Consider the following 21322-nt stretch of genomic DNA (forward strand, 5'->3'; position numbering starts at 1 on the left):
TGGGTGGGCACGGTCCAGCCACGGGACCCACAGGACGTCACCCCAGCCCCTGTCCTGACTGCGACCTGGCTGGCGGCAGGCTAGGTGAGATGGGTCCTGGTCTGCATGATGCCAACCAGCGTGACCCCACCATCCTTCACAGAGCAAAGCGCTTTCAGCTGGAGTTGCTAAAATCAGAGAGCAGTGTGAGGCCTGGCGGGGTGTGGGGGGCAGGAGGCAGGCCCAGGTGGGAGCCGCACAGGCGCCCGAGGTGTCCTCGAAATGCCGGGTCGGGGTATCTCAGAGGAGGGAGAGGGGCCTGGGGCCGAGGGGCTGATCCACAGGGTGCTCTGCCTCGCAGGCGGCCCGAGAGCCAAGACCGAGTGTCTTTCCCTCAAAGATCCTCTCGCACGTGGCCGCACAAGCCCCTTCCCTCAGGGCAGCTGGCCCGTCCTTTGGGGAACAGGCTACTTTGCTTGGCCTCTGAGCAGTTTTCTGCCCCCATCACACAAACAGCCCTTTCTTCTGCCAAATGACCCTTCCAGGTGGCAACAAGTGATGCCCAGAGCCCCGCTGCCCTGCCCCCCTGCCCCTGCACGCCCCCCGGGGACCCCACGCCTGCCACGGGCCACGTCCCCTCTGCTGCAGTCAGCACGCTGAATATTTAATGTCTGGCGAACGCTTCCACCTGCTGACACAGGCAAAGTGACAGAACAATACCGGCAGGGGACAGGCTGGCCACCGACGCCCAGGCAGCTTGCCACCGAGGCCCGGCCCGGCCACAGCTGCCGGCCTGTCTGTCCCCCGGGCGACCCCACAGGCGCGCGCTGCCCCCTTCCTCCAGTGAGAGAGTTCCTGACCTGAAATACATACTTCTTTACATTCCATAGCTTAGCAGGTCCATATGGGCACATAAAGAAGTATGTTTCCCAAGCAGGCAGTTCAACGGCACAGCTGTGGCGCTTGGGGAAGGGTCCCCCTGAGAAGGCTGCACAGAGGCCGTGGGTCTTCCCCCCGACCCAGTCCCTGGAGCCAGCCCACCCCGCCCCGCGGCCCCCAGCCCCGTCTGACCTCGGCCCTCCCCTCTCTCTCTCTCCCTCTCCCTCTCACACGCACACACACACACGCACACGCACACGTACGTGCACGGTCAGGAAGGGCAGAAGCAGACAATGAACTCCAGAAAGTCTCAAGAATCCCTCCGATCGCCCCTGCAGTTGTTTGGTTTTGCGTCAACGACACAAGAAAGGACCCAGGCGGCCACCTGCCACCCTCACCCCAGGAAGGATGTGTCATTCCCTCCCAGAGACCGTGCCCGAGGCCCCGCCGGCACCCTCCCTCTCCACCTGGGCGTCCCCATCCTGACCAAGTGCACAGAGACAGCCGCTCAGGAGGACCCCTCCACGAGTGGCCAGGGAGCAGGGTGGCCAGAGCCAACAGGGAGCTCAGCACTGCTGGCCATAAGCGCAGACGACCGAGAAGCAGACAGGCCTTACCTGGGCAGCTGGGCGGCTTCCTGGGCAGGTCCCTGGTGATTCGGCCTCCCAAGAGCCAGCGCCCCTGAGAGCCGGGCTCACGCCCCTGTCTTTGAAGATGTGCATGAGAAGCGCGGTTGCAGGTGGACCTTGCGTCCTCGCAGGGCGGCTGGGAGCTGCCGGGAAGTGGCCCGGGCCGCGGCCAGCTCCCTCGGCGCCTCGGCCTGGCCACAGTGCAGACGCCCAGCCCGGTGAGGGACTGGTGCCGGCTTGGCCTCCCGCCTCCGGCCGCCTGCTCCTCTGCCTCCCTCCCTCCGTCCCTCTCTCTCTCCTCCACCCTTCCTCTCCCCTCCACTCCTGGTGCATCACCACCTAAAGCGATGCTTGCGCCAGTGGACGGCTCACACGGGCGCCCAGGGCGACTGGTCCTCACCTGGCTCTTTGTGGCCTGTGCCCAGCCTCCGCCAGGCCTGATCAATACCAATTTACAGTCAAACGCAGGGGCTGCCTTCCTGTTAATGAATTTCCCCAGTGCTCACCGCTTCTAATGAACCTGTTAAACAGGGTTTAAGTAAACTTAGCAAGCGGCCAACTAAGCACTTTGGAATACGTAATTGTATCGATACTGTTTTCCACAGCATTTCAAAATTTCCCTGTGATGGAGACGTGGAGAACCCTCCTCCCCACCACCTTCTACGTCCACCACGAAGCCAGGAGTTTGAACACCACGAGAGTCTGTAGCAGAGTAGCGGGTCATTGGGGTCCGGTCCCCATGCAGGAAGGGAAGCCACCCCAGCCCCAGCCTGCGCTGGGAGGACAGAGGAGCCCACAAGGTGTCAGGAGCAGCGTGGGACAGAGGCCTTGCCGTGGTCCAGGTGAGACCCACAGGTGAGGAGGTAGGACATGGAAGGAGGACGTCACTGACTGCCGGACGCTCGCTGGGGGCGGGCAGCCGACCGGGTGCAGACACAGAGGGTCTGCCTGCTGGGCCCAGGTCCTGTGTGGCTGGGAGCTGACCCCGGCCTGAGGAGGAGGCCCTGGACCCAAGTGGACTTGTAATTCTCCCTCCGTCAGCAAGACGAAGTGTGGAGTGACCCTGCCCGCCCCTCCGCACCGGGCAGCCCAGCCATCCCTGCGAGGGTGGGCCCAGAGAGGGTGTCCAGCGCTGCTGCCACCCGGGGCAGGGCAGTGTCTGCAGAGCCTGCCTCGTGCAGAAGCAGCTGGGCGATTTCTCAAGTCCCTGGGCTTGGCAGCAGCCCTGGGCACAGCTGGGCTGGAGTTTATATGGGGGGGGCTGGGGGGGGGAGGCATGATCAGGGCTTCAAGGGGCACCCCCACTAAAAGGAAAGAGCCACCCGGCAGGAAGACACGGAGGAGTGATGTCCCACTTCCGTGGGGCTGCTGCCATTTGTCATCTTCACGGAGCCAAGGATAAATAAAGGGCAACCGAGACAGCTGCTTGGGCCCCCCGGCTTCTCCTCAAGCCCCCCAAGGGTGGAGAGCGCCTCGAGAGAACCGTGCATGATAACTGGAGTCTGAAGTCTAAGTTTCCTGGCCGCCCTCTGGCCAGTGAGGCCTCAGAGGATGGGAGGCATGGCCAAGGCTCAGGCCCAGGACCCCCCCATCCCCACCCCCAGGCGTTCGTATGGGTGGTGCCTGGAGGTCAGGGGAAAGTTGGGAGCCCCAAAGGGCAGGAGAGTCACCCCAGGTCCAGCCAGAGCCCCAGCGAGCTTCTATCCACTCAGAAATGGACCGCAGCCACTTTTCAAAAAGTTTCCCACCTTGATAGAAAAGGAGCACCCAGCCACCTCCAAGGGGACCCCACAGGGGCAGTGAGCTGGCACCGGGCCCGTGTGCCAAGCCCAGGCCCTTCAGCTGTGAATGCTCCCAGCCCCCAGCCGGGTGGAGGTCAGGGTCTCTCGCAAGAGACCCCCAGGCTGCCCCCCCTGCAGCCCCAAGTCTCCGCCCACGTGCGCCCCTGCTCTGCCCGTCGGGCACAGGGACCCTCCCCACTCTGACCCGGGCTGTGAGAGCCGCAAACGCCCGGAGTCCCCACCTGGGGCAGGCTCACCGCAGCCCCTGCTCCGGGCGGGACCCCTGCCCCCAGCGCTTCCACGGTTATTGCTGCAAGTTCCAAGGTAAGTTTCGCCTCGTTCCCACCCGAGCTGCGCTTGGCTGCGGGTTAATCGCACCTTCCGCCCAGCCCCCGCGGCCCCCACCCCAGCACCTCGACCCCCGCGCACCCCATCTGGAGGCGCCGCTTCCTTGCAAAATGCCCGCATGTCAAAGTTCTTGCCTCCCGGTTGGACGCGCCCTCCCCGCCCTGCTGGCTGCTGGCTCTGCAGTTTTCCAAATGCGGACGATGCCACGAGCCAAGAGAAAACTCCAGAGCACCCCCGGCTGGAGCCACGCGGCGCCGGCACCACAGCTCCCACCTCGCCGGCGGGCACACCCCCACCGCGGCGGCCGGCAAGTTTGCGGGGGGCCGTCCGGGCGGGCTGAGCGGGACTCACCGCGGAGCCCCTCCAGCCGGGCTGTCGACCGCGGCCGCGGGCTCAGGGTCGCGGCTCCCGGGTACGATGCGCCCCGTGCGGCTCCCGGAGAGACGCTGCTGCAGCCGCGGCCGCGCCATCCACCTTCTCCCGGAGCCAATCGCGAACGCAGGGGTGGGGGAGGCCGGCGCTCCCGATGCGTCCGCACTTGGGGGGCGGGGTGGGGGGGGCAGAAAGAAAGAAGACACCAGGCACCCCCCTCTCCGCACCCTTGCCCTTCCCCCAGCCCTCCTCAGCAGCGAAGACTTAGCAGGGAGGGAGATCTTGAGAGAGAGAGAGAGAGAGGGAGAGAGAAGGAGAGGGAGGGAGGGAGGGAAGGAGGGAGGGAGGCTCTGCGGAGTTACCGAGAGCGACCTCGCGGCCCGCACACCTTGAGCCCTCCCTGCCTGGGCTGTGTCTGCAGGACGCTCCTGCACCCCTGCACCCCGGCCGGGGTCAGCACAAGGTAGAGGTCAGGTGAACAAAAGGGGAAGGTCCCAGGGGTGTGCAGGCTCACACAGGCAAACGGCCGGCCCGCACTCGAGACCCACACAGGCGGGGGAGGGGAGGGGAGGGGAGGGCTGACCCGAGGGGCCAGAGCAGGCGTGGCCCCCTCCTCGGATCAGGAGCCGGCCTCACCTTTGCAGTCCTTATATACCCGGCCAAGCATCCCAAACACGCGCCCTGGCCAAGTGGCCCCTCGGGCTGTGCTCTCTGACCATATTTAGTCAAGCAGGGGAAAAAATAGCCTGTCAGCTGGGCCGCGGCTGGCCGGCCACCGGGAACAGGGTGGGAGCGCCAACGCCATTGACGGCCGGTCCTGGGCCCAGGCTGCCGGCCTCTTCCCCTCCCGGCCCCTCCCCACGGGCCTCCCACCGGCCGTCCCTGCCCTGCCATCCCCCTGCTATTTTTAGCCCAGCCCAGTACAGAGGCGCCTCGCGGCGGCCCAGCAGACACCTCTCGAGCCACACAGCCCGGTCCTAGGGGTGCCCTGGGGAGACTCGGCCGCTCCCGAGGCCCGCTGCCTCTTCCCCATCCTTGGCCTCCAGCGGGCTGGGCGCCACCGGTGCCCCCTCCGCTTGGCCCTTTAGCCCAGAATTGGGGCCCAAATCAGGTGGTGAGGGAACAGCCAGTTTTCCCGAGGCTCCCGAGCCAGGCCCGCGATGACGACAGGTCCCCTTGGACAGGGAGCCCGGGGACGAGCTGGCCCACCCCACCCTGCCTGCAGCCGGGGCCACGTGTGAGCGGGACGCCGCGCGGGTCCGAGTGCTGCTTACGCCTGGACACCCCCCGGCTCACGCCTGCGTGATGTCGTGGCTGTGTGGCGGCACAGCCCACAGGGACCGTTCTCATGGGGCCAGGACACAGAGGCCGGCCGGCCCCCGCCATGTGTGGGCCGGGCAGGTCTCCTCGCCCCCCTGGAGTCCCCCAGGGCCAGGGCAGGGGACGGCAATAACGGGGTGGACCCACTTCCCCGAAGGCTAGGTGCAGGGTTCACGTGGGGAGGGGGAGGGGTAGTTAGTATCTCTGTTCCCGGAGTGCCCGCCCGGAGTGTGGGCAGCCATTTCACAGCCCTCTGTCCCCTGTGCCGCCTCGCAGGCCTGGCCCAGCCAGGGACGTGGGGTGTCTGTGCCTCTCAGAGCCGGCTCCCCTGTGCCCAGCCCCCCATGACAACCCAGGCCAGGCCCCGGAGCGCAGGGGCCCAGCCCTGGGACCAGGTGCGGTGGGGATGCTCTTTGTGGATCACCCCCTGGGATCCAGCCTCTCCCCCCAGAGCGGCCCAGGCTGGGGAAGGGACGGCAGCGCATCCCAGCAGTGCCATGCGGGCCAGGCCGGGAGCGCAGGGGCGGGGGGTGGGGTGCCGCGGAGGGGCCCTGGAGCAGAGCAGGGCTGGCAGGAGTGGGGGGACGGAGGAGGCGGGCCCAGCGCTCTTGGGAAGCTCTAAGCGGCTGGGAGGCCCAGGCAGGCCCTGCTCCCAGGGCCACCAGCCCAGCCAAGGGGCCCTCGGCTCACTCTGGGTGCGGGGCGTGGACCCTGGGAGGTTGCAAGCTGCCCCCATCTGAGTGCATTTCTGGGAACCCAAAAGCCACTTGTCCTCCAGCTGACAGTGGGAGAGCAGCCAGTGTGAGGGGCAGCAGCGGAGCTGGCGCTGCACGTGCCCCCTGTACCCGCCGTTCCCCTCGCCACCCCACCTTCTCTCTCCGGGCATGGGGTGGGCGGGGGAGGGGGACTCACAGAGGTTGAGCAGGGAGGGTCAGGGAGTCCAGGGACCCTTGGCTGGGCCTGAGGTGGGGGCCGGCCTGTCCCTGAGGCCACCCTGTGAGTGACGCTCTAGGCCATGAGGGCAGGGAGAGGGTGTGGAGCAGGTGCTGCCGTAAATCACCTCCATAATCACCTCCTAGTGGCAGCCCAGCCCTTCCAGACCAGGACGGGGCACGGGGCTCCCTTCCCCGGAGAAGGGGTGGTGTGTGTGGACCGACCCAGGGGTCCCCAAGGTCCCAGGACCAAGCCAGATGACAGAGTACTCTGTTCATTTATCCACACAGCCAGCATCTACAGCTATTCCAGAAGCTTCTCTGTGGGTTACCTCTATCTTCAAAGCATCCCTGAGAGGTAGGTATCCTGCTGTGCCCACTTTACTGGGGAGGAGCGGGGCTCAGAGGGGGAGCTGACTTGCCCGAGGTCACACAGTGGGGGCGGAGCTGGGCAGTGTCCTGCGGTCTGGCCACTGCTCCAGCCCCCTCACTGGGGCAGGAAAGACAGGCCCAGTGTCGCCTGCCTTGGGTGCCGAGCTTTGGATGTCCTCAGGAAAGTGGCAGGTGACGTGACGGCGTTTCCCGCGCGAGGATGGATAAGGCAACCCTCCCTCATTCATTCACCAGCAAGGATGTGCAGCTCGCCCGCCGAGACCACGTGGGGCTGGCCGTGCACGTCCGGTGGAACATTCCACCGTGGCCGGATGTGCTGTGCTTCCCACACGGGCCACCGCGCTGCACGTGGCTGCTGAGCTCTCACGGTGCGGCTGGCGTGGCTGCAGACCTGAACCTTCGATTTGATGTCAGTCAATTAATCTTAGTTTCAGTGGTCACATGTGAGCAGCGGCTACTGTGCTGGGCGGTAGGAGAGAGAGAGGATGGGGAGAGAAGCAGGAGGTCCTGGGCCCACAGAGAGAGCAGTTTGGGGAAGGGATGGGCTTGTAGGTCAGAGGTCAGGGGACGCCTCCGTCGGGGATGAACAGGGGCCCAAAGGACGTCTGAGGTGCAGCGGCTGAATGTCTGGGGAGGAGCACCCAGGCAGAGGGCGCTGGGAGGACAGAGGGCAGGAGGGAGGGCGGACGGACCTACGGTGGGGCTGGGCAGAGGTGTGCTGCTCAGGTGGGAATGCTGCTCGGGTGGGAATGCTGCCGGGGGCAGGGTCGAGCCGCCGAGCCCCAGGCCACCAGGGCTGACGCTTCTCAGCGAGGCTGCGGTCCAGCGGGGAGGGGCACTCAGGTCCTGGCCAGACCTTGAGAGTTTGTCCACAAGATTTGCTGACCCAGGGGAGATGGTTACAGAGAAAGAGGGGTGTCAGGTGAGCGGTCCCACGGGAAATAGGGTGCCTCTCCTGCGAAGGTGGGAGGGGAGGAAAGGGCAGGCGGGGACTTCGCTTCGTGGGAGGGGCCTCTGCCCGTGGGCTGGAAAAAGCCGGCCCCACCCCCCACGGAGCAGGAGGTACCCGAGCGGCTGTGAGGGGTGGAGGTGCTCCCTTCTCAGAGCCCCTTGCGGGGCTCGGAGGGGCCCCCGCGACCGGCCTGGGGGACCGTCTCCCGGTGAGGAGCCCCTGGAACTCGGGTAACCGGAGGCAGGTGTGGTTTCTGGGTCCCTCGCCCAGTGGACCCCTCGCCCCTCACCCCTTGAGCCGAGGTAGGGGAGCCGGGAGCAGCTGCTGGAGAGCAGCGATTTCCTGGAAGCGCTGAGGACAGTAATGGAGCCTGAGCGGCCCCCTGGGGGAAGTGGCTTCTGCCTGAGAGCATTTCCTGAAGCTCTGTCCCTGGCGGCACAGGGCGGGGGGCTAGGGCTGGGCAGGCAGCCCTCCCGTGCATCCCACCCCATGTGCCAGCCTGGGAAGAGAGGGGGTGCAGAGCCCAGGAGGCCCCACAGAGCCCGGCTCCAGCCTCACTGAGAGACCCTCGGGGGCCTGGGTGGGACGGGGCAGTGAGAGGCCACTCTGACCTCAGAGCCTCAGCTTCCTCGTCTGTGAAGTGGGGCCACAGCCCCTCCCGGGTGGTGAGGAGGCTGAGGTGTGGACAGAGCCCCTGGCCGAGGCTCCAGCCACGGAAGCCCCCAGATAGGATCACTGTCTCACCCACCAGAGGAGCTACTGGATGGATGGATGGATGGATGGATGACCTCATCAATGGGTCAGTCAATCCCTTGGCCACTGGGCAGCCGGGGCGGTGGGCAGCACATGGGGGGCAGGGGGAATATGGCTGGACCCATGTCAATGTACGTTCAGCTTTGGGGGTGGAGGTGAGGCTGGGGTCTTATTTGGAGTGGGGAAGGGTAAGGCTGGGCCAGTGCCCTGGGAGCCACAGTCAGAGGGTGGAAGCCCCTTCACCCCAGTCTGGGCACCCACCACCCCAGGAGACATCCAGAGCCATTCGAAGCATCAGTCCCCGGTCAGCGCTGTCCCCTCTGGCGAGACCCTGTTCCTGCTCACTTTGCTCTATCCTGAGTCTTTAAATAAAACAAAATTAGTCCTAGGTTTTATTTTAATATTTCACTTGTACTTTCCGGCAACAGCCAACACAGTCTCTGCAATGGCCTCTCTCTGCTAAGAGGAGCCCAGCTTACCCATCAGAGCACCTGAGCAGTCAGACGCCTCTCCAGCGAGTCCACGGAAGATGCTTATCGTCACTGGTCACCAGAGCAATGACCGCAGTGGGACACCGCCTCATACCACCGGGACGGCTGGAAATAACAAGAGCCCCAAACCAGAACATAACAAGTGATATTGTTATCAGCGAGGACGTGGCAAAATTTGAACGTCAGGTGTTGCTGGTGAGAATGTAACACGGCACAGCCACTGTGGAGAATCGTCTGGCAGCTCCTCAAAAAGTCAAACCATCACAACCAGCAATTCTGCTCCTCGGTACGTGCCCCCAGATGAAACAAGGACCCAAACAGATACTCACACGCGAGGGCTCACAGCAGCCAAATGGGGAAACCCAACGCCGGCTGCCAGTGGGCTGACAAACCGCACAGTGAAGGGATTCAGCCACGCTGGCCACAATGTGGACACATCTAGGAGACACGGTGCTGAGTGAACAGGCCCAGACGCAGAAGGCCGTGTGTCGTGCGATCCCATTACACGAGCCACCGGGGCAGGAGAAGCCACCGAGACCAAGCAGACGGAGGGAGGGGGAGACCAACCACCTTATGGGAACCGGGCCCCCTTTGCGGGGAGGAGAACGTCCTGGAACCAGAGAGAGGTGGTGCTTGCACGGCGCTGTGACTGTGCTAAAATGCCCCGGAACTGTTTGCTTTTAAATAGCTAATTTTATGTTGTGTGCATTTCACTTCGATTAAAAAACAACAGAAAAAGATAAGTGAGCTCAGGGTCCAGCCCCACCCTGTCTCCCCACTGACCCCCACCACCTGGACGCAGGACCACCCAGACCCGAGCACGGCCCCTGGGCTGTGAAGGCTGAGCTCCTGCTCTCTTAGGGACCTGAATGATGAACTCCAACCTTATCTGTCCCAACACCCTGACACCCGGCTCCACTCAGGCCGGGGAGGGGGCAGCAGGAGTGGGGGGAGGGGAGGGGAGGAAGAGGCAGGAGCAGGGAGGAGGGGGGTGGAGGCAGCTGCTGCCCCTCTGGGCTAAGGATGGCCACAGGCACAGACTTCGGGAGGGTGTCACATTGCCCAGTCCCGTGGCTGCAATATTCCCTGTGGGATGGACAGAATAATGCCCCTCCCCAAAGAGGTCCACATCCTGATCCCCGGAACCTGTGAATGCATCACCTTCTGTGAATGCAGCTTCTCTCCTGCCTGGATGGCGAGACCACAAACCTGGAGGCACAGAGGGGCTCCTATAGCAACTCGGGGGTGTCTGCACTCAGCCGGTCGAGAAGACGTCCGCCCGCAGGACTTCTCAGGGCCTTTCTGAGGCCAGTGCCCGTGTGCACGTCGAGTGCCCAGCAGCCCAGCCTCAGCCGACCACGCCCTGCTCTGCTCGCCCGTACCCTCACCAGCCAGCACACACAGGCACACGGCATCTGGGGGCGCTCAGAGGGAGCTGTGCACGGCAGGGAGGCCCATGGAGCAGAGCCCAGGGTGCAGTGCCCGTGGGATGAGGCAGGAGGACTATGAGGTCACCTGCTGCCAGACGCCAGTGCCCAGACCCTCAAATACACACATACACAGAGGAGCACGTGCACACACACATGCACGCACGCACGGGCATACAGCAAAACAAACGTGCATACATAACCGTAATGGCAGTGGGAAAACCTCCCTGACAGCTCGTAAAGAAAGTTATATTTCATTGCCATGATGTCAGCAGAGAGCAATTTGTTTCCAGAGACGTCCCATCCAGAATGGTGACAACTTCGCCATCATGGAGACTCAGTATACTTCGGGGACCTGGCCATGTGGCACCACCGGAGCCCCTGTGAGGGTTAGTGCAGCTTCGGGTCAGGAGGGTGGCCTTGGCCCTGCCCCACAATGAGCCCCCACCAACCCAGAGCTCCGGGGGGAGGTAAAGGAAGGCCCCGAGAGCAAGGGGCACTGGAGGGGAGGAGTGCTGGGGGTCCAGGCTGAGCTCCGAGCCCTCAGGGGTCACCCTCCTGCTCTGAGGGCAAAGACTGTCTGGCTTCTTCCTCGGCCTCCCTCTCCTCTCTGCCCCCTCCTGCCGTGTGTGCAGGGGGTGACAAGGACTTCTCCACCTGCAGAAGCCTCCCCCATGGGGAAGACTCACACGGACTCATCTTAGAAGAAAATGAACTCAAGCCAGGGAACACGGGCCAGGCTGGGTTGCTCTGAGCCCCACCGCCGGTGCCCCGCCCCCTCCTCACAGACATGCCCACAGAGGGACCCTCACCACCCGGCTGACCTCGACATCACCCCTGAGGACAGGGCAGGTACTCCCACTTCTGCCCGTGGCTGGTCCTACAGGGAATGAGAGGCGGGAAGGCGAGGAAGGGGGCTGGCCAGGTCCCCTCACCCCACTGGGTCCAGTGGCCCCTTGGGGAAGTATTTTTCTGGGTCAGTCAACAGACTCCTATTTCCAGGGAGAAAGAAGCCCCTGATCATAAAGCCCGGGCAGGGGTGGGGAGGTTCGGGGGCCATTTCTGGTGGCATTTTAAGAAATCCTGCCTTAAATGTAGAAACTCATCACGGCAGAAAGCTTTCCCAGCTCCTGCAGAGATGCAACCGTCAGAACAAGCTGTAAAACAGAGGGGCTCACAGCTCTGCAGGCAGGTCCTGATGCCCAGCACCGCTGGGGGACCGGGCAGCTGGTGGCCTCACTTCCATGGGCTGCCTTCCCTTTCTGGGGGCTCCTGCCCCATCATGGTCATCACGTGGTTGTCCCAGTCACCGCAGCCACTGCTGAGTGCTGTGGGAAGCCTGGCAGAGGCCTGCTCTGCTCTCCCAGGAGTTTGGGGAGCAGCTCAGAGTGGGAAAGACATGGCCTTGGTGGCCAAGGGACCCAGGGAGTTGGGAGACAGGCCGTGCACAGGAGGGCTCTGGGGGGAGAAGGGGAAGGACCCCAGATGACCACGACCACCGTTCATCCTGCATCTGCAAGCAGAGCCAACTGTTTCCAACCCTGCCCCCAACTCTGCAGCGCACCTCTGAGGGGCCTGAGCCGGTGTGGACACACAGAGCGGACCGGGCGGGAGAGCCCCGTCTGGCTCTCTGGCGGGAAAGCCCTTCTGACTACAGTTCACACGTCCCTCTTCCTTCTGAGCCGAGCAAAGCTCCCGTCCTCCACGTGACACGGGAGCTGGCTTCTGACCTACGGGGTGAGGGGAATTGACAGAAACACAGGCATTTAGACCATTGACCTGCAAACCCATTTAGCGCCCAAAACGTTTCCCCTCCATATTGTTGGACGTGGGGACAGAATGTCCACCAGGTGGGCAAGCGGCACTTTACCTGGGCACAGGCTCCGGCGCATTTGGCTAAGTGGACTCTTTGTGTCCAATGCCTGGACACTCCCTGTGCGCCATCCCTTCCCACCCGCTCTGGGCAAACGCAGGGGCGATGGCTGAGGGGCACCTGTTCCCTGCCCCCTCCCCTCCCTGGGGCTCAGACAACTTCTCTCCCCAGGTAGACCTCAGGGCTCTGGGGCTGCCCTGTTGGACGCCCCGGGCCCAGTGGGGCCCAGAGCCCTGGTCATCGCCCAGCGGTGCGGGCAGGGCCCCAGAGCCCCTAATGCCCCGTTCACGCCAGGTTGCTATCTGCTTGCTAAGGCTAGCGGTGGGGGGCATGGGGGTGGGTGAGGGGGGCTCCCACCGCTGGGAGCCCAGCCCGGAGCCCTGAGACAAAGGGGGCCTGGAGTGTTGATCCAGCGAGAGCTCAGCCACCGCTAGCTGCGTCCCTCATCTCTGCCCCATAAATATTCATTCTGCCATTGCTATAAAGGTGCTTTAAAGAAAAAAAGCCAAACTCATGTGGAGTCAGGGACTGCCCAGCTGCCAACACGCAGGCCGCCACGCCAAATCCCCCGTGGATGAGCCACACAGCCGCCACCGGGATGGCTTCTCAGGGCCCCCGTTGGCGCTCTCTGGGGTTTTGCTTAATTTGGGACAGTTTTTTTTGTTCCCTGCATGTAACATTTATAAATGTCACAGTGTGCCCAGGATGCTCTGTGCCTGTGGGCGGGGCCTCCCAAGGGGGCGGGGCCTCCCAAGGGGGCGGGCCCTGCCGCCACGTGGAAGGTGTGCTGTCGCCCTCCCGTCGGGGGTCCCGCCTGCCTCCGCTGGGGGCTGGCCTCCTGCACCTCGGCTTCCACACCCCGAGGCCGGAACCCCGCCCACTCTGCCGGGTTGTTACAGCCCATCTTGACCCCCCCGAAAGAGCATGAGCACGTCTGCGCCGGACTGGATCTCGGATAGAGCCGGAGGTCGCCTCGCCTGGCCCTCCTGTCACCAGTAGCTGGATGCTTTGCTTAAATGCTTCCGGCGATGGGGTGCTCACTGCTTCAGAGGTGCCCTCCCCGCCTCAAGGGAGCCGGTGACGGCAGGTCACACGACAACGACGCTGACCATCGGTCAGGTTATCGAAGCCCGGCGGGGTAGCAGGCGCAGGGGGAGCTCCTGAACCTGCACACCTGTAGATGCCGCCGTCCCCAACAGCCGGCCTGCAGGTGGAATGCTCACTCCCTCTGCGCCCTGCGCGTCAGAGGCCAGACCCGCATCTGGCTGTGGCCGTCCCCCCTTCCCCTGGAGCCCCCCACTGGCCTCTGCCCTGGTGAAGTTTCTAAGCACCTGGAGCAACAGAAGTTCCCAGGTTAGGGCGGGTGCGGCCACGCTCCGGGGCCCCTGAGGGAGCTTTTGCTTCTTGACTGTGCGGGTTCCCTGAGAGCAGGTGTTCAGACAGTGAGAACCGGGGCCCTGAAGAGAGGGTCCCACTTAACAAATGGAACCCTGCTCAGTCCTGATGGATGACTTAGCCGGATCGTAAAACTCCGGAGGAAGTCAAATTCAGGTTCTCAAAACCTTGGAGATATTCCTTGAATTTATTATGTGACCTGATAAATTATTGAACCCGAGTCCTCGGGGATCTGGAACAGGCCTGGCAGGCGGGCTGTAACACTCCGAGTCCTGAGGGTCGCGGCGCTCGCCTGCTGTGGGCTAAGGTTCCCCGAGAAATGTTCTTCCGGGAACTTGGGCTGGAAATCCAGAATCCCCGGGAAACTTTCCCGAGGTCAGAGGGCAGCAAAGCCTGAGAGGCCCCCAGCGTGGTCTTCGGGACCCTCTGTCCCCCTCGGCCTAGGGTCTCGGCTGTTTCTCTGACAACCCCTCCCTGGGGAGCTCCCCCAATTTCCTTTGAAAACAAACCTGTGGGAGGCGGAGTCCCTGCACCATGCCCCCCAGCCCCGCCTGGCGCAAGGAGGGCAGGACCAGGAACGGAACGTGGTGGGGAATCACTCCCAGGCTTAGGGCGTCAATCTACCAACTGCGAGTTCATCAGAAGGAATGTTCTGCCGGGTGAGCCCGCCCTAATCAGGCGAGCCCTTCACAGGGAACAGCACCAGAAACACGTTGTCCTACTGGTCTCAGGGAAGGAACCGACAGCCAGGTTGTGACCGGCCCATGGGGCCACGTGGCAGCCCCCAGCCCCCAGCCACAGACAACGCGGAGTTGCAGGAATGAATCCCACCAATAACCTCACCGAGGCTGGAAGTGTCCTCAGCCCCGGCCGCACCTGATTTCAGCCCAGGGAGACCCTGAGCAGAGGAGCCACGCCGGGCTCCTGAGCCACGGGGACTGTCGGAGAACAACTGGGTGGTCAGCTGTCCTGCAGAGCAGAAAACGAACAAAACACCGAATCTCAAACTCAGGACACGGCTCAAGTCACGTCCATTGGCTCCCCTAGGGAACCTGGGCAGGTGGTCTCCGCGTCCTCGGCCCCTTCCGTCTCCCTGGGGCAGCTGGGCCATGTTGAGAAGAATGCTGACGTACGCCTAGGCTCCGTGGGAAGGGCACCACGGGGCACCGATGCCCCGTGGGCGGTAGCACGTGGGCCATATATGCAGGTTCAGCTCCACTGAAGGCTCACAGTTTGAGGGGCCCTATGAGAGCCTGCTATGCCCCGACAGGTGCTTCCTCCCCACACCCAGCCCCCACCCCCTGGACGAGAAGAGAATAACAGATCCTCTGCGTCACAGGCCCGGCTTTTTTCACTGAGATGCCAGATAGTCAGTCCTGCTTTCTGGTCCGGGCAGCAGTGAGCGTCTTGCTCCAGGACAGCAAAACTGGGAACCACAGCTGCTGGGGGGTCCCATCCACGGCGACGTGAGGAGCCCCTGTTACCCTCCCCTCCCCCCATTCATGACTTGGTGCAGGTCTCCCTGGTCCAAGGGGGACCTCTCCTCCGCCCAGATCCTTCATGACCCCCAACTCCTCCCCCAGCCGGCCCTCCACTGAGCTAATCTCACCTAGATCTTTGAGATTGTCAATCAACTAACTCGTGCTGGTGTTGGGGTCATTGCCCGATGGGGCAGAATCCCTGCAGCCACAGGGGGTGAGGCAGGGTCAGCCCAAAGGGGCACCCACGTGCGCGCCCTCTGGGGTTTTGCGGTGGGGGGATCTCTGCAGTGTGCTAGGCCCAGGACTAACTGCAGCCCCCCTCTGGGGCCAGCCTGTCTAGGGGGGATCAGCTCCCGGAGGCCTCCACCCCAGAGGCAGCCTCTCCGAGCCCCAGGAGTGACCTTCGCCAAGGCTGCGAAGCCTGCAGCCAGTTCTGCTGAAGCACCGCGCATTCACGGTTATGAGCTATTTTATTGCCCAGTCAGTAAAAAACCTTCTGATTAGGTCATTGCAGAGGCAGGCGGATGCCAAAAATTATAAATTTCCTTTTGTCCACCACTGACCCCTCCACCTCCACGCCGGCCTCCGTTCTGGTTCCTTCCCCGTGTTTTCATTAATTACTGAGACATGGCAGCCGTGCCAGGCTGCTTCCAGGCCCCAGGGCTCCTTTCTAGAGGCCGGGTGGTGCTGGAGGACATGGGGGTAGTCTCGGTTCTGGGATGGGGAAGCCCCCTGCAGGCCGTACCTCTGAGTCTGGCCCTTCCAACCAAGGGCGCAGGCACAGGGGAGGGCCCCGGCTGAAGGCTGTGCCCACGGGGGCCGGGGCCCCTCTCCGGGAACCGGGGTCTCCCAGAAGCAGCACCAGCCCCCTTGAAGCAGGTCCTCTGTGCACCTTTACACAGACTGCACTGAGGTGGGGGCCTGTCCATTCACGCGGTCATTCAGGAGACGTTGGCTGGGCCCACACCACGTGCCCTGTCTGCTGAGCGCTGGGGCTCTGACCCTCCTCTGTGAATCGGGTGGGCTCGGCACCCCGCCCCTGGAGAGGGGGCCTGGCATAGGGAATGGTGTAGATTCAGACCCAAGTGCCAGCTCAGACACAGCCCAGGCCTCCCCACCAGAGAGCCCAGCTTAGAATCAGTAGTGACGTGGTACAAGGATGGGGACAGGGCAGGGAGGACTTCCTGGAAGGGGTGGCATCCATCCCCAGGTCAGGGCTCAGGCCCTCCCTCTAGCTCCTGGGTGAGGCCTGGAGACCTCCCTGCAGAGCCAGCCCAGGGGCACTTGTCCAGTCAGGGGCAGAGGCGCCCAAGCGGGACACTCTGGGAGGCGGACACCACCACGGACTCCAGCTCCACCTCGGCACCTGTTGGGCAGACTCAGAATAGCCTTTCCCAAGAGGTCAGGTTGGGCTGGGCGATCGGAGGGCTGGACGGGTTGGAGGGCTCTGGGGAGGGCTGGAGGGCAGCTGCTGCAGTCACTTTCCCTTTTAGGCCGAGGGGGCCATCCCGCCCGGCCTAGTCACGCCCCCCACAGCTGAGCAGCGAGCGTCCAGCAGACAAGCAGGACAGCACTTTGAAAGTCACATGACATGGGGCACCCTCCACCACCTCCATCACAGCGGTCCGCTGGGGGGCTGTCCCCCCGGAGCCCAGAGTGCCCTGGCTCCTTCCTGGCATGTTCCAGACCTGCCCGAGAATGGGACTGGCACGTGGTAGGTGCTCAATAAATCTTCGCAGGCCCCGTGACGGACGCTGGGGCAGCCCAGTCAGCGATGCCCCCGACACCAGCTCGGCCCCGCTCCCCTGCAGGGGTTTCCCCTGCCCCCCGCCGTCTTCCCCAGACGCCCTCCCCAGTCTGGCCCCACCAGCTTCCTCAGGGCCCCTCCCTGGGCTGGAGACAAAGATGAGCAAAGAGCCTTCCGGGGCTGGAGGCCGCTGGGCGGCTGTGAGGGACCGGGGATTCACCCAGCAGCCCTGCCCGGAGCCCCCGCCCAGGTCCCCGCCACCCCAGGCAGCACCACTTCTCTAGTAAGTTCTAACGGCGAGCTCGGCTTTCCAGAAGCGTAATTAAGTGTGACGACCTCACTGCTGCCCCCGCCCCACGAGATCAGGTCGGGCTTTTTAATTAGCCCCACCAATAAATATGTCAAAGTCCCCTTAAAAATATATCTGTCTCCCAAGGCCAAGCTGAGTGACGGTGTGAACAGGGGCTTAGAGACCAGGCACCGGTGCCTCAAGCTCCTCGTGTCAGTGGCACTGCCTGAGAACGGAGGAGCCCACTGCCCGCCCAGGGTCTAAACGCTCAGCCCCGCCAGGCCCCTGACCATGGCGGGGCAGCCCGGGGGCCCCAGCTTCGCCCGGGACGGTGGGGAAACAGGGGGCCGTGGCCAGCAGGCTGGAAGCGCCCGTTTCTACAGCATCTCAGGCCCAGACCCCGTCTTGGCCCAGAAGATGGGGGGCAAGGCAGCAGACCCCCACTCCGGCAGGGCGGCAGGCGTTTGCTTCGTTTGGGCCCCTCGTCCTCCACTCATGTCTTAGGGGACTTCCTGGTGTCCTAGGGGTTTTCTCTCCAAAGAGAATTGCCCCGGGGGCTGTCACGGGGGGCGCCCACCCTCTCGGGACTTGTAACCGGCTTTGCACATCTCCCCAGCCACCCCCCCACTGTCAGTGGGCACCGCAAGGGTCAGAGAGAGACGCGACGCAGAAGTTCCAGAAGTTCACATTCAGAAAGCGACCTGTTAGTCCTGGTTTTCCAGCCCCTGCTGCCTGGGTGGGTGGGGGTGGGATCGGCAGGGAGCCTCTTTAACTTGGAGTCGCCCCTGCGTGGGAGGGATAATTTCAAGAACCCCCTCTACCTCCTAGGAAGATTCCAGAACCTCCCCTGTGCTTCCCACTGCCTCGCCTGGGTCCGAGCCCAAGTCCAGCGAGTGCCCCCCTGCCCTCTCCAAGGGGCACTGTCCAGGGGTGGCTGCTCGAAGCCCAGGTCCCCTGAGTGCAGGGTTGCCAGGGGCTCAGCCTGGCGTGAGCATGGCCCTGGGAAGGGAAGGCCGGGGGTGGAGGTCATGACCCGCCCTGGAGGGGTGCCCAGTTCCTGCGGGACCTTCTCCACCTGCCCTTGGTTCCCTGCGAGCACCCCCAGACCAGGAAGAGAAAGAGGCCGAGGAAGGTAAGTGCCCTGAGCGGGGCTGAGGGACCGGGGCGGGGGGTGGGGAATCAGGAAAGCCCCCTCCCCACCCCCTGCACAGCCCTGGGGAGGGCCCGGGCCCAGAGCCACCAGGGCACCCACACCGCACTCCCCTCTGAGCCCCAGCCAAGACCACAGAACACGGAACACGGGCGATGTGGAGGAAGGCGGAGGCTCTCACCATCGGTGCAGCCAACATTCATTGAGTGCTTGCTGCATACCTGCCTTTTGTATTCATCACACAACATCTTCACGACAAACCCGTGACCGGTTCTGGTTTCAGGTCAGGAGGGCGGCAAGCTGACTTCCAATGAGAACTGAGGGCACCCCCCGCAGGGCCCCCAGGGCTCGCCGACCCTGCCAACCCCCAGACACACCCTGCCGCCCCCTCCCGGAGCCCCCAGGTGGACCCTCCGGCTGGCTTCCTGAACACTAGAGAGCCTGGTATTGACCGCACGCAGACGGGGCATTGATTGGCTGAAAGGCGAAACCTGAAATAGTCCCCGCTGCCGGTAAACGGGATTTTTAGTTGTTTAGGCAGCTGATCTCTGGTGCCTCCCAGGAAGCTGGGCAGCAGGGGATGGGAACGGGAGCTTTGATGTCCACAGCCGCAGGGCAGGCCTGCTGGGGGCCCGCACCGCCCACTCTGTGCAGGGTCCAGCAGGAGGTCTGTGCTCCCGGGAGCCCCGGCCCGGGGCCCCGGTCAGGGTGGCAGGCCTGGGACACGCTGCAGGAAATGGCACCAGCTCTGAATCCCAGGGTTGGTCCTGGCTCAGCCGTGTTCTCCGACCCCCTGGGCGAGACACGTCGGTGCCCCCACTTCCTCATCCGTAAAATAAAATAGCAGCCACGCAGGATGCTTGCCTGGCCAAGGTGACATGTGCACCGCCTGGAGGAGCGTCTGGCTCGGGGTGTTTGTTCAGTTAAAGGCGGCCGTTACTTTGAGCCTAACCCCTAACAAAACTCATTAAAGTCATTAAGGATGTTCTATTAAGAACTGTGTGGCTAGATGCATTGAGAGGCCTTGACAGGTGCTGTTACAGAAACAAGTGCACTTCGGGGGCTTCCCTGGTGGCGCAGTGGTTAAGAACCCACCTGCCAATGCAGGGGACACAGGTTCGAGCCCTGGTCCGGGAAGATCCCACATGCCACAGAGCAACTAAGCCCGTGCGCCACAACTACTGAGCCCATGCGCCACAACTACTGAAGCCTGCAGGCCTAGAGCTCGTGCTCCGTAACAAGAGAAGCCACCACAATGAGAAGCCCGCGCGCGGCAACGAAGAGTAGCCCCCACTCACCGCAACTAGAGAAAGCCCGCGCACAGCAACGGAAGACACAATGCAGCCAAAAATAAATAAATAAATAAATTTATTTTAAAAAAAAAAAAAGGAAAAAAGAAACACGTGCACTTCGGAAGCGTGGGGTCATTGCGATGGTGCGCCCCGACACTCCTAATAGGTCAGAGTGTGCATCTTCTGCAACTCTACGTAATTCCGAATGTGCTGAGTGCTCCCAGGGGTGAGGTGGGCCGGGCTCAGGAACAGCCCCCATCCCGGACATGCAGCCCTGGGGGCTACAAAGACCTATATGAACAACAAAACAATGCAAAGTCGCCAGAGGCTGAGAGAGCAAAGATGGGAGGGGGTCATGTGGGGTTGTAGGCCAGGATGAGAGCTTTGATTTTATTCTAAGGGTACAGGAAGCCCCTGGGAGTATCAGGAAGGGAGAACGATGGGTCCAGGAGGGGAGCCAATGGGAGGCCAGAGCAGGGGCCATGCTGGAGCTGGGAGGGAGGGAGGTGGGCACCGGCTGGGAAGCCTTCACAGCACCTCACTTCCCTACTTGTCCCCACTCACCAAGGCCACCAAGGCCTGGAGCAGGGGCTTCAAACCCCCACGTGCCCACAGAGGTGCCAGGTCTGAACACGGGCGCCTCCCCCTGCCCTGCCCCCAGCACCCTCCCGGTGCCCCCCTGGTGCCACCCCCCCGTGTGCCAGGGAGCAGATCTGCCTGCACATCTCCAACCCATTAGGGCCCGGCTGACATTTCTCCCAGAAATAATTAACTTGGACATCACAAAGGGCATTTCCAGCAGCCAAGGTCATCCCAGGGCTGGCCGTGGCCTCTCTCTCTGCGGTCCCTCCTCAGCCCACAGCTCGGACGAATGGGGTTTCAGAGACCTGGCTGCCGGCTCGCAGGAGTGAAGAGAAGCTAACGCTGCTTTTCTTGCAGGAATAACTGCTGCTGCCTCGTCAGCTGCAAACCGCCTGGCGGGGGAGGCTAGCAGAGCTGCCTCGGACTCCGAATCCCAAAGGGCCCACGGGGCTGCAGGCTTGGGGGCCGCCCAGGGCGCCCTCGCTCGCTGTCAAGGGCTAGTGTCAGCCTCCTGCTCTGTGAGCACAAACTTCTCTGGCTCCCCCGTAATCTGAGTGTGGGCCGCGGGGAGCCGGCGGGGAGGGGGTCACCGGGGCCACCTGCCCCCACCTGCAAACGAGTGATAGGGCCTCGCCTTCACAGGCGTCCGAGGTCAGGGACGTAGCGTGCAGGCTGCCTGCCACACGCGTGTGCTCACTGGGCACGCAACCGTCCTGGGGCCACACGCGTGCGCTCACCGGGCACGCAACCGTCCTGGGGCCACACGCGTGCGCTCACCGGGCACGCAACCGTCCTGGGGCCACACGCGTGCGCTCACCGGGCACGCAACCGTCCTGGGGCCACACGCGTGCGCTCACCGGGCGCGCAATCGTCCTGGGGCCACACGCGTGCGCTCACCGGGCGCGCAACCGTCCTGGGGCCACACGCGTGCGCTCACCGGGCGCGCAACCGTCCTGGGGCCACACGCGTGCGCTCACCGGGCGCGCAACCGTCCTGGGGCCACACGCGTGCGCTCACCGGGCGCGCAACTGTCCTGGGGCCACACACGTGTGCTCACTGGGCACGTAACTGTCCTGGGGCCACCGCAACAAAGCCCCACAGACCAGCTCTGTTCCCGAGGCTGCTTCCTTCCGAGGCAGGATCTGCCCCAGGCCTCTCTCCAGCTCCTGCTGACATCTTGGCGTCCCTTGGCTTGTAGAAGCATCGCCCTGACCTCTACCTTCATCTTCACATGGTGTCTCCCTGTGAGCGTGTCTG

At 63.6% G+C, this 21322-nt stretch overlaps 1 protein-coding gene and 3 long non-coding RNA genes across 7 annotated transcripts in view; 2 read left to right on the plus strand and 2 right to left on the minus strand.

Annotated features, from left to right (window-relative positions):
- The window catches only part of LOC309613389 (uncharacterized protein), a gene marked incomplete at its 5' end in the record, with an annotated part of 33822 nt that extends 31611 nt beyond the window's left edge, over window positions 1–2211 (minus strand). Inside the window, 2 exons of the mRNA XM_082360152.1 lie at window positions 1476–1988; window positions 2142–2211. Coding sequence (XP_082216278.1) covers window positions 1476–1988; window positions 2142–2211 — 583 coding nt within the window. The remainder of the gene's footprint in view (window positions 1–1475; window positions 1989–2141) is intronic.
- Window positions 2212–2342: 131 nt separating this feature from the next.
- LOC309613046 lies at window positions 2343–9572 on the plus strand. Of its 3 annotated transcripts, none has more exons than XR_014235492.1 (4): window positions 2343–3592; window positions 6532–6598; window positions 6794–7829; window positions 8767–9572. It is a non-coding gene; the product is annotated as an uncharacterized lncRNA (long non-coding RNA). The 3 variants fall into 3 exon arrangements; XR_014235493.1 differs by lacking the exon at window positions 6794–7829 and adding an exon at window positions 8202–8384; XR_014235494.1 differs by lacking the exon at window positions 6794–7829.
- A 1363-nt stretch (window positions 9573–10935) lies between these two features.
- Window positions 10936–19438, plus strand: LOC309613390. 2 transcript variants are annotated; one of them, XR_014235698.1, is made up of 4 exons: window positions 10936–11108; window positions 16499–16719; window positions 17870–18173; window positions 19299–19438. It is a non-coding gene; the product is annotated as an uncharacterized lncRNA (long non-coding RNA). The 2 variants fall into 2 exon arrangements; XR_014235699.1 differs by lacking the exon at window positions 19299–19438 and having other exon boundaries at window positions 17870–18417.
- Window positions 19439–19569: 131 nt separating this feature from the next.
- LOC309613391 lies at window positions 19570–20789 on the minus strand. Its single transcript, XR_014235700.1, has 2 exons — window positions 20371–20789; window positions 19570–19774 (listed from the first exon to the last, which is right to left on the minus strand). It is a non-coding gene; the product is annotated as an uncharacterized lncRNA (long non-coding RNA).
- Window positions 20790–21322: the final 533 nt, after the last annotated feature.

Source organism: Balaenoptera borealis, assembly GCF_965194805.1.
Source record: "Balaenoptera borealis genome assembly, chromosome: 16".
Lineage (NCBI taxonomy): Eukaryota > Metazoa > Chordata > Mammalia > Artiodactyla > Balaenopteridae > Balaenoptera > Balaenoptera borealis.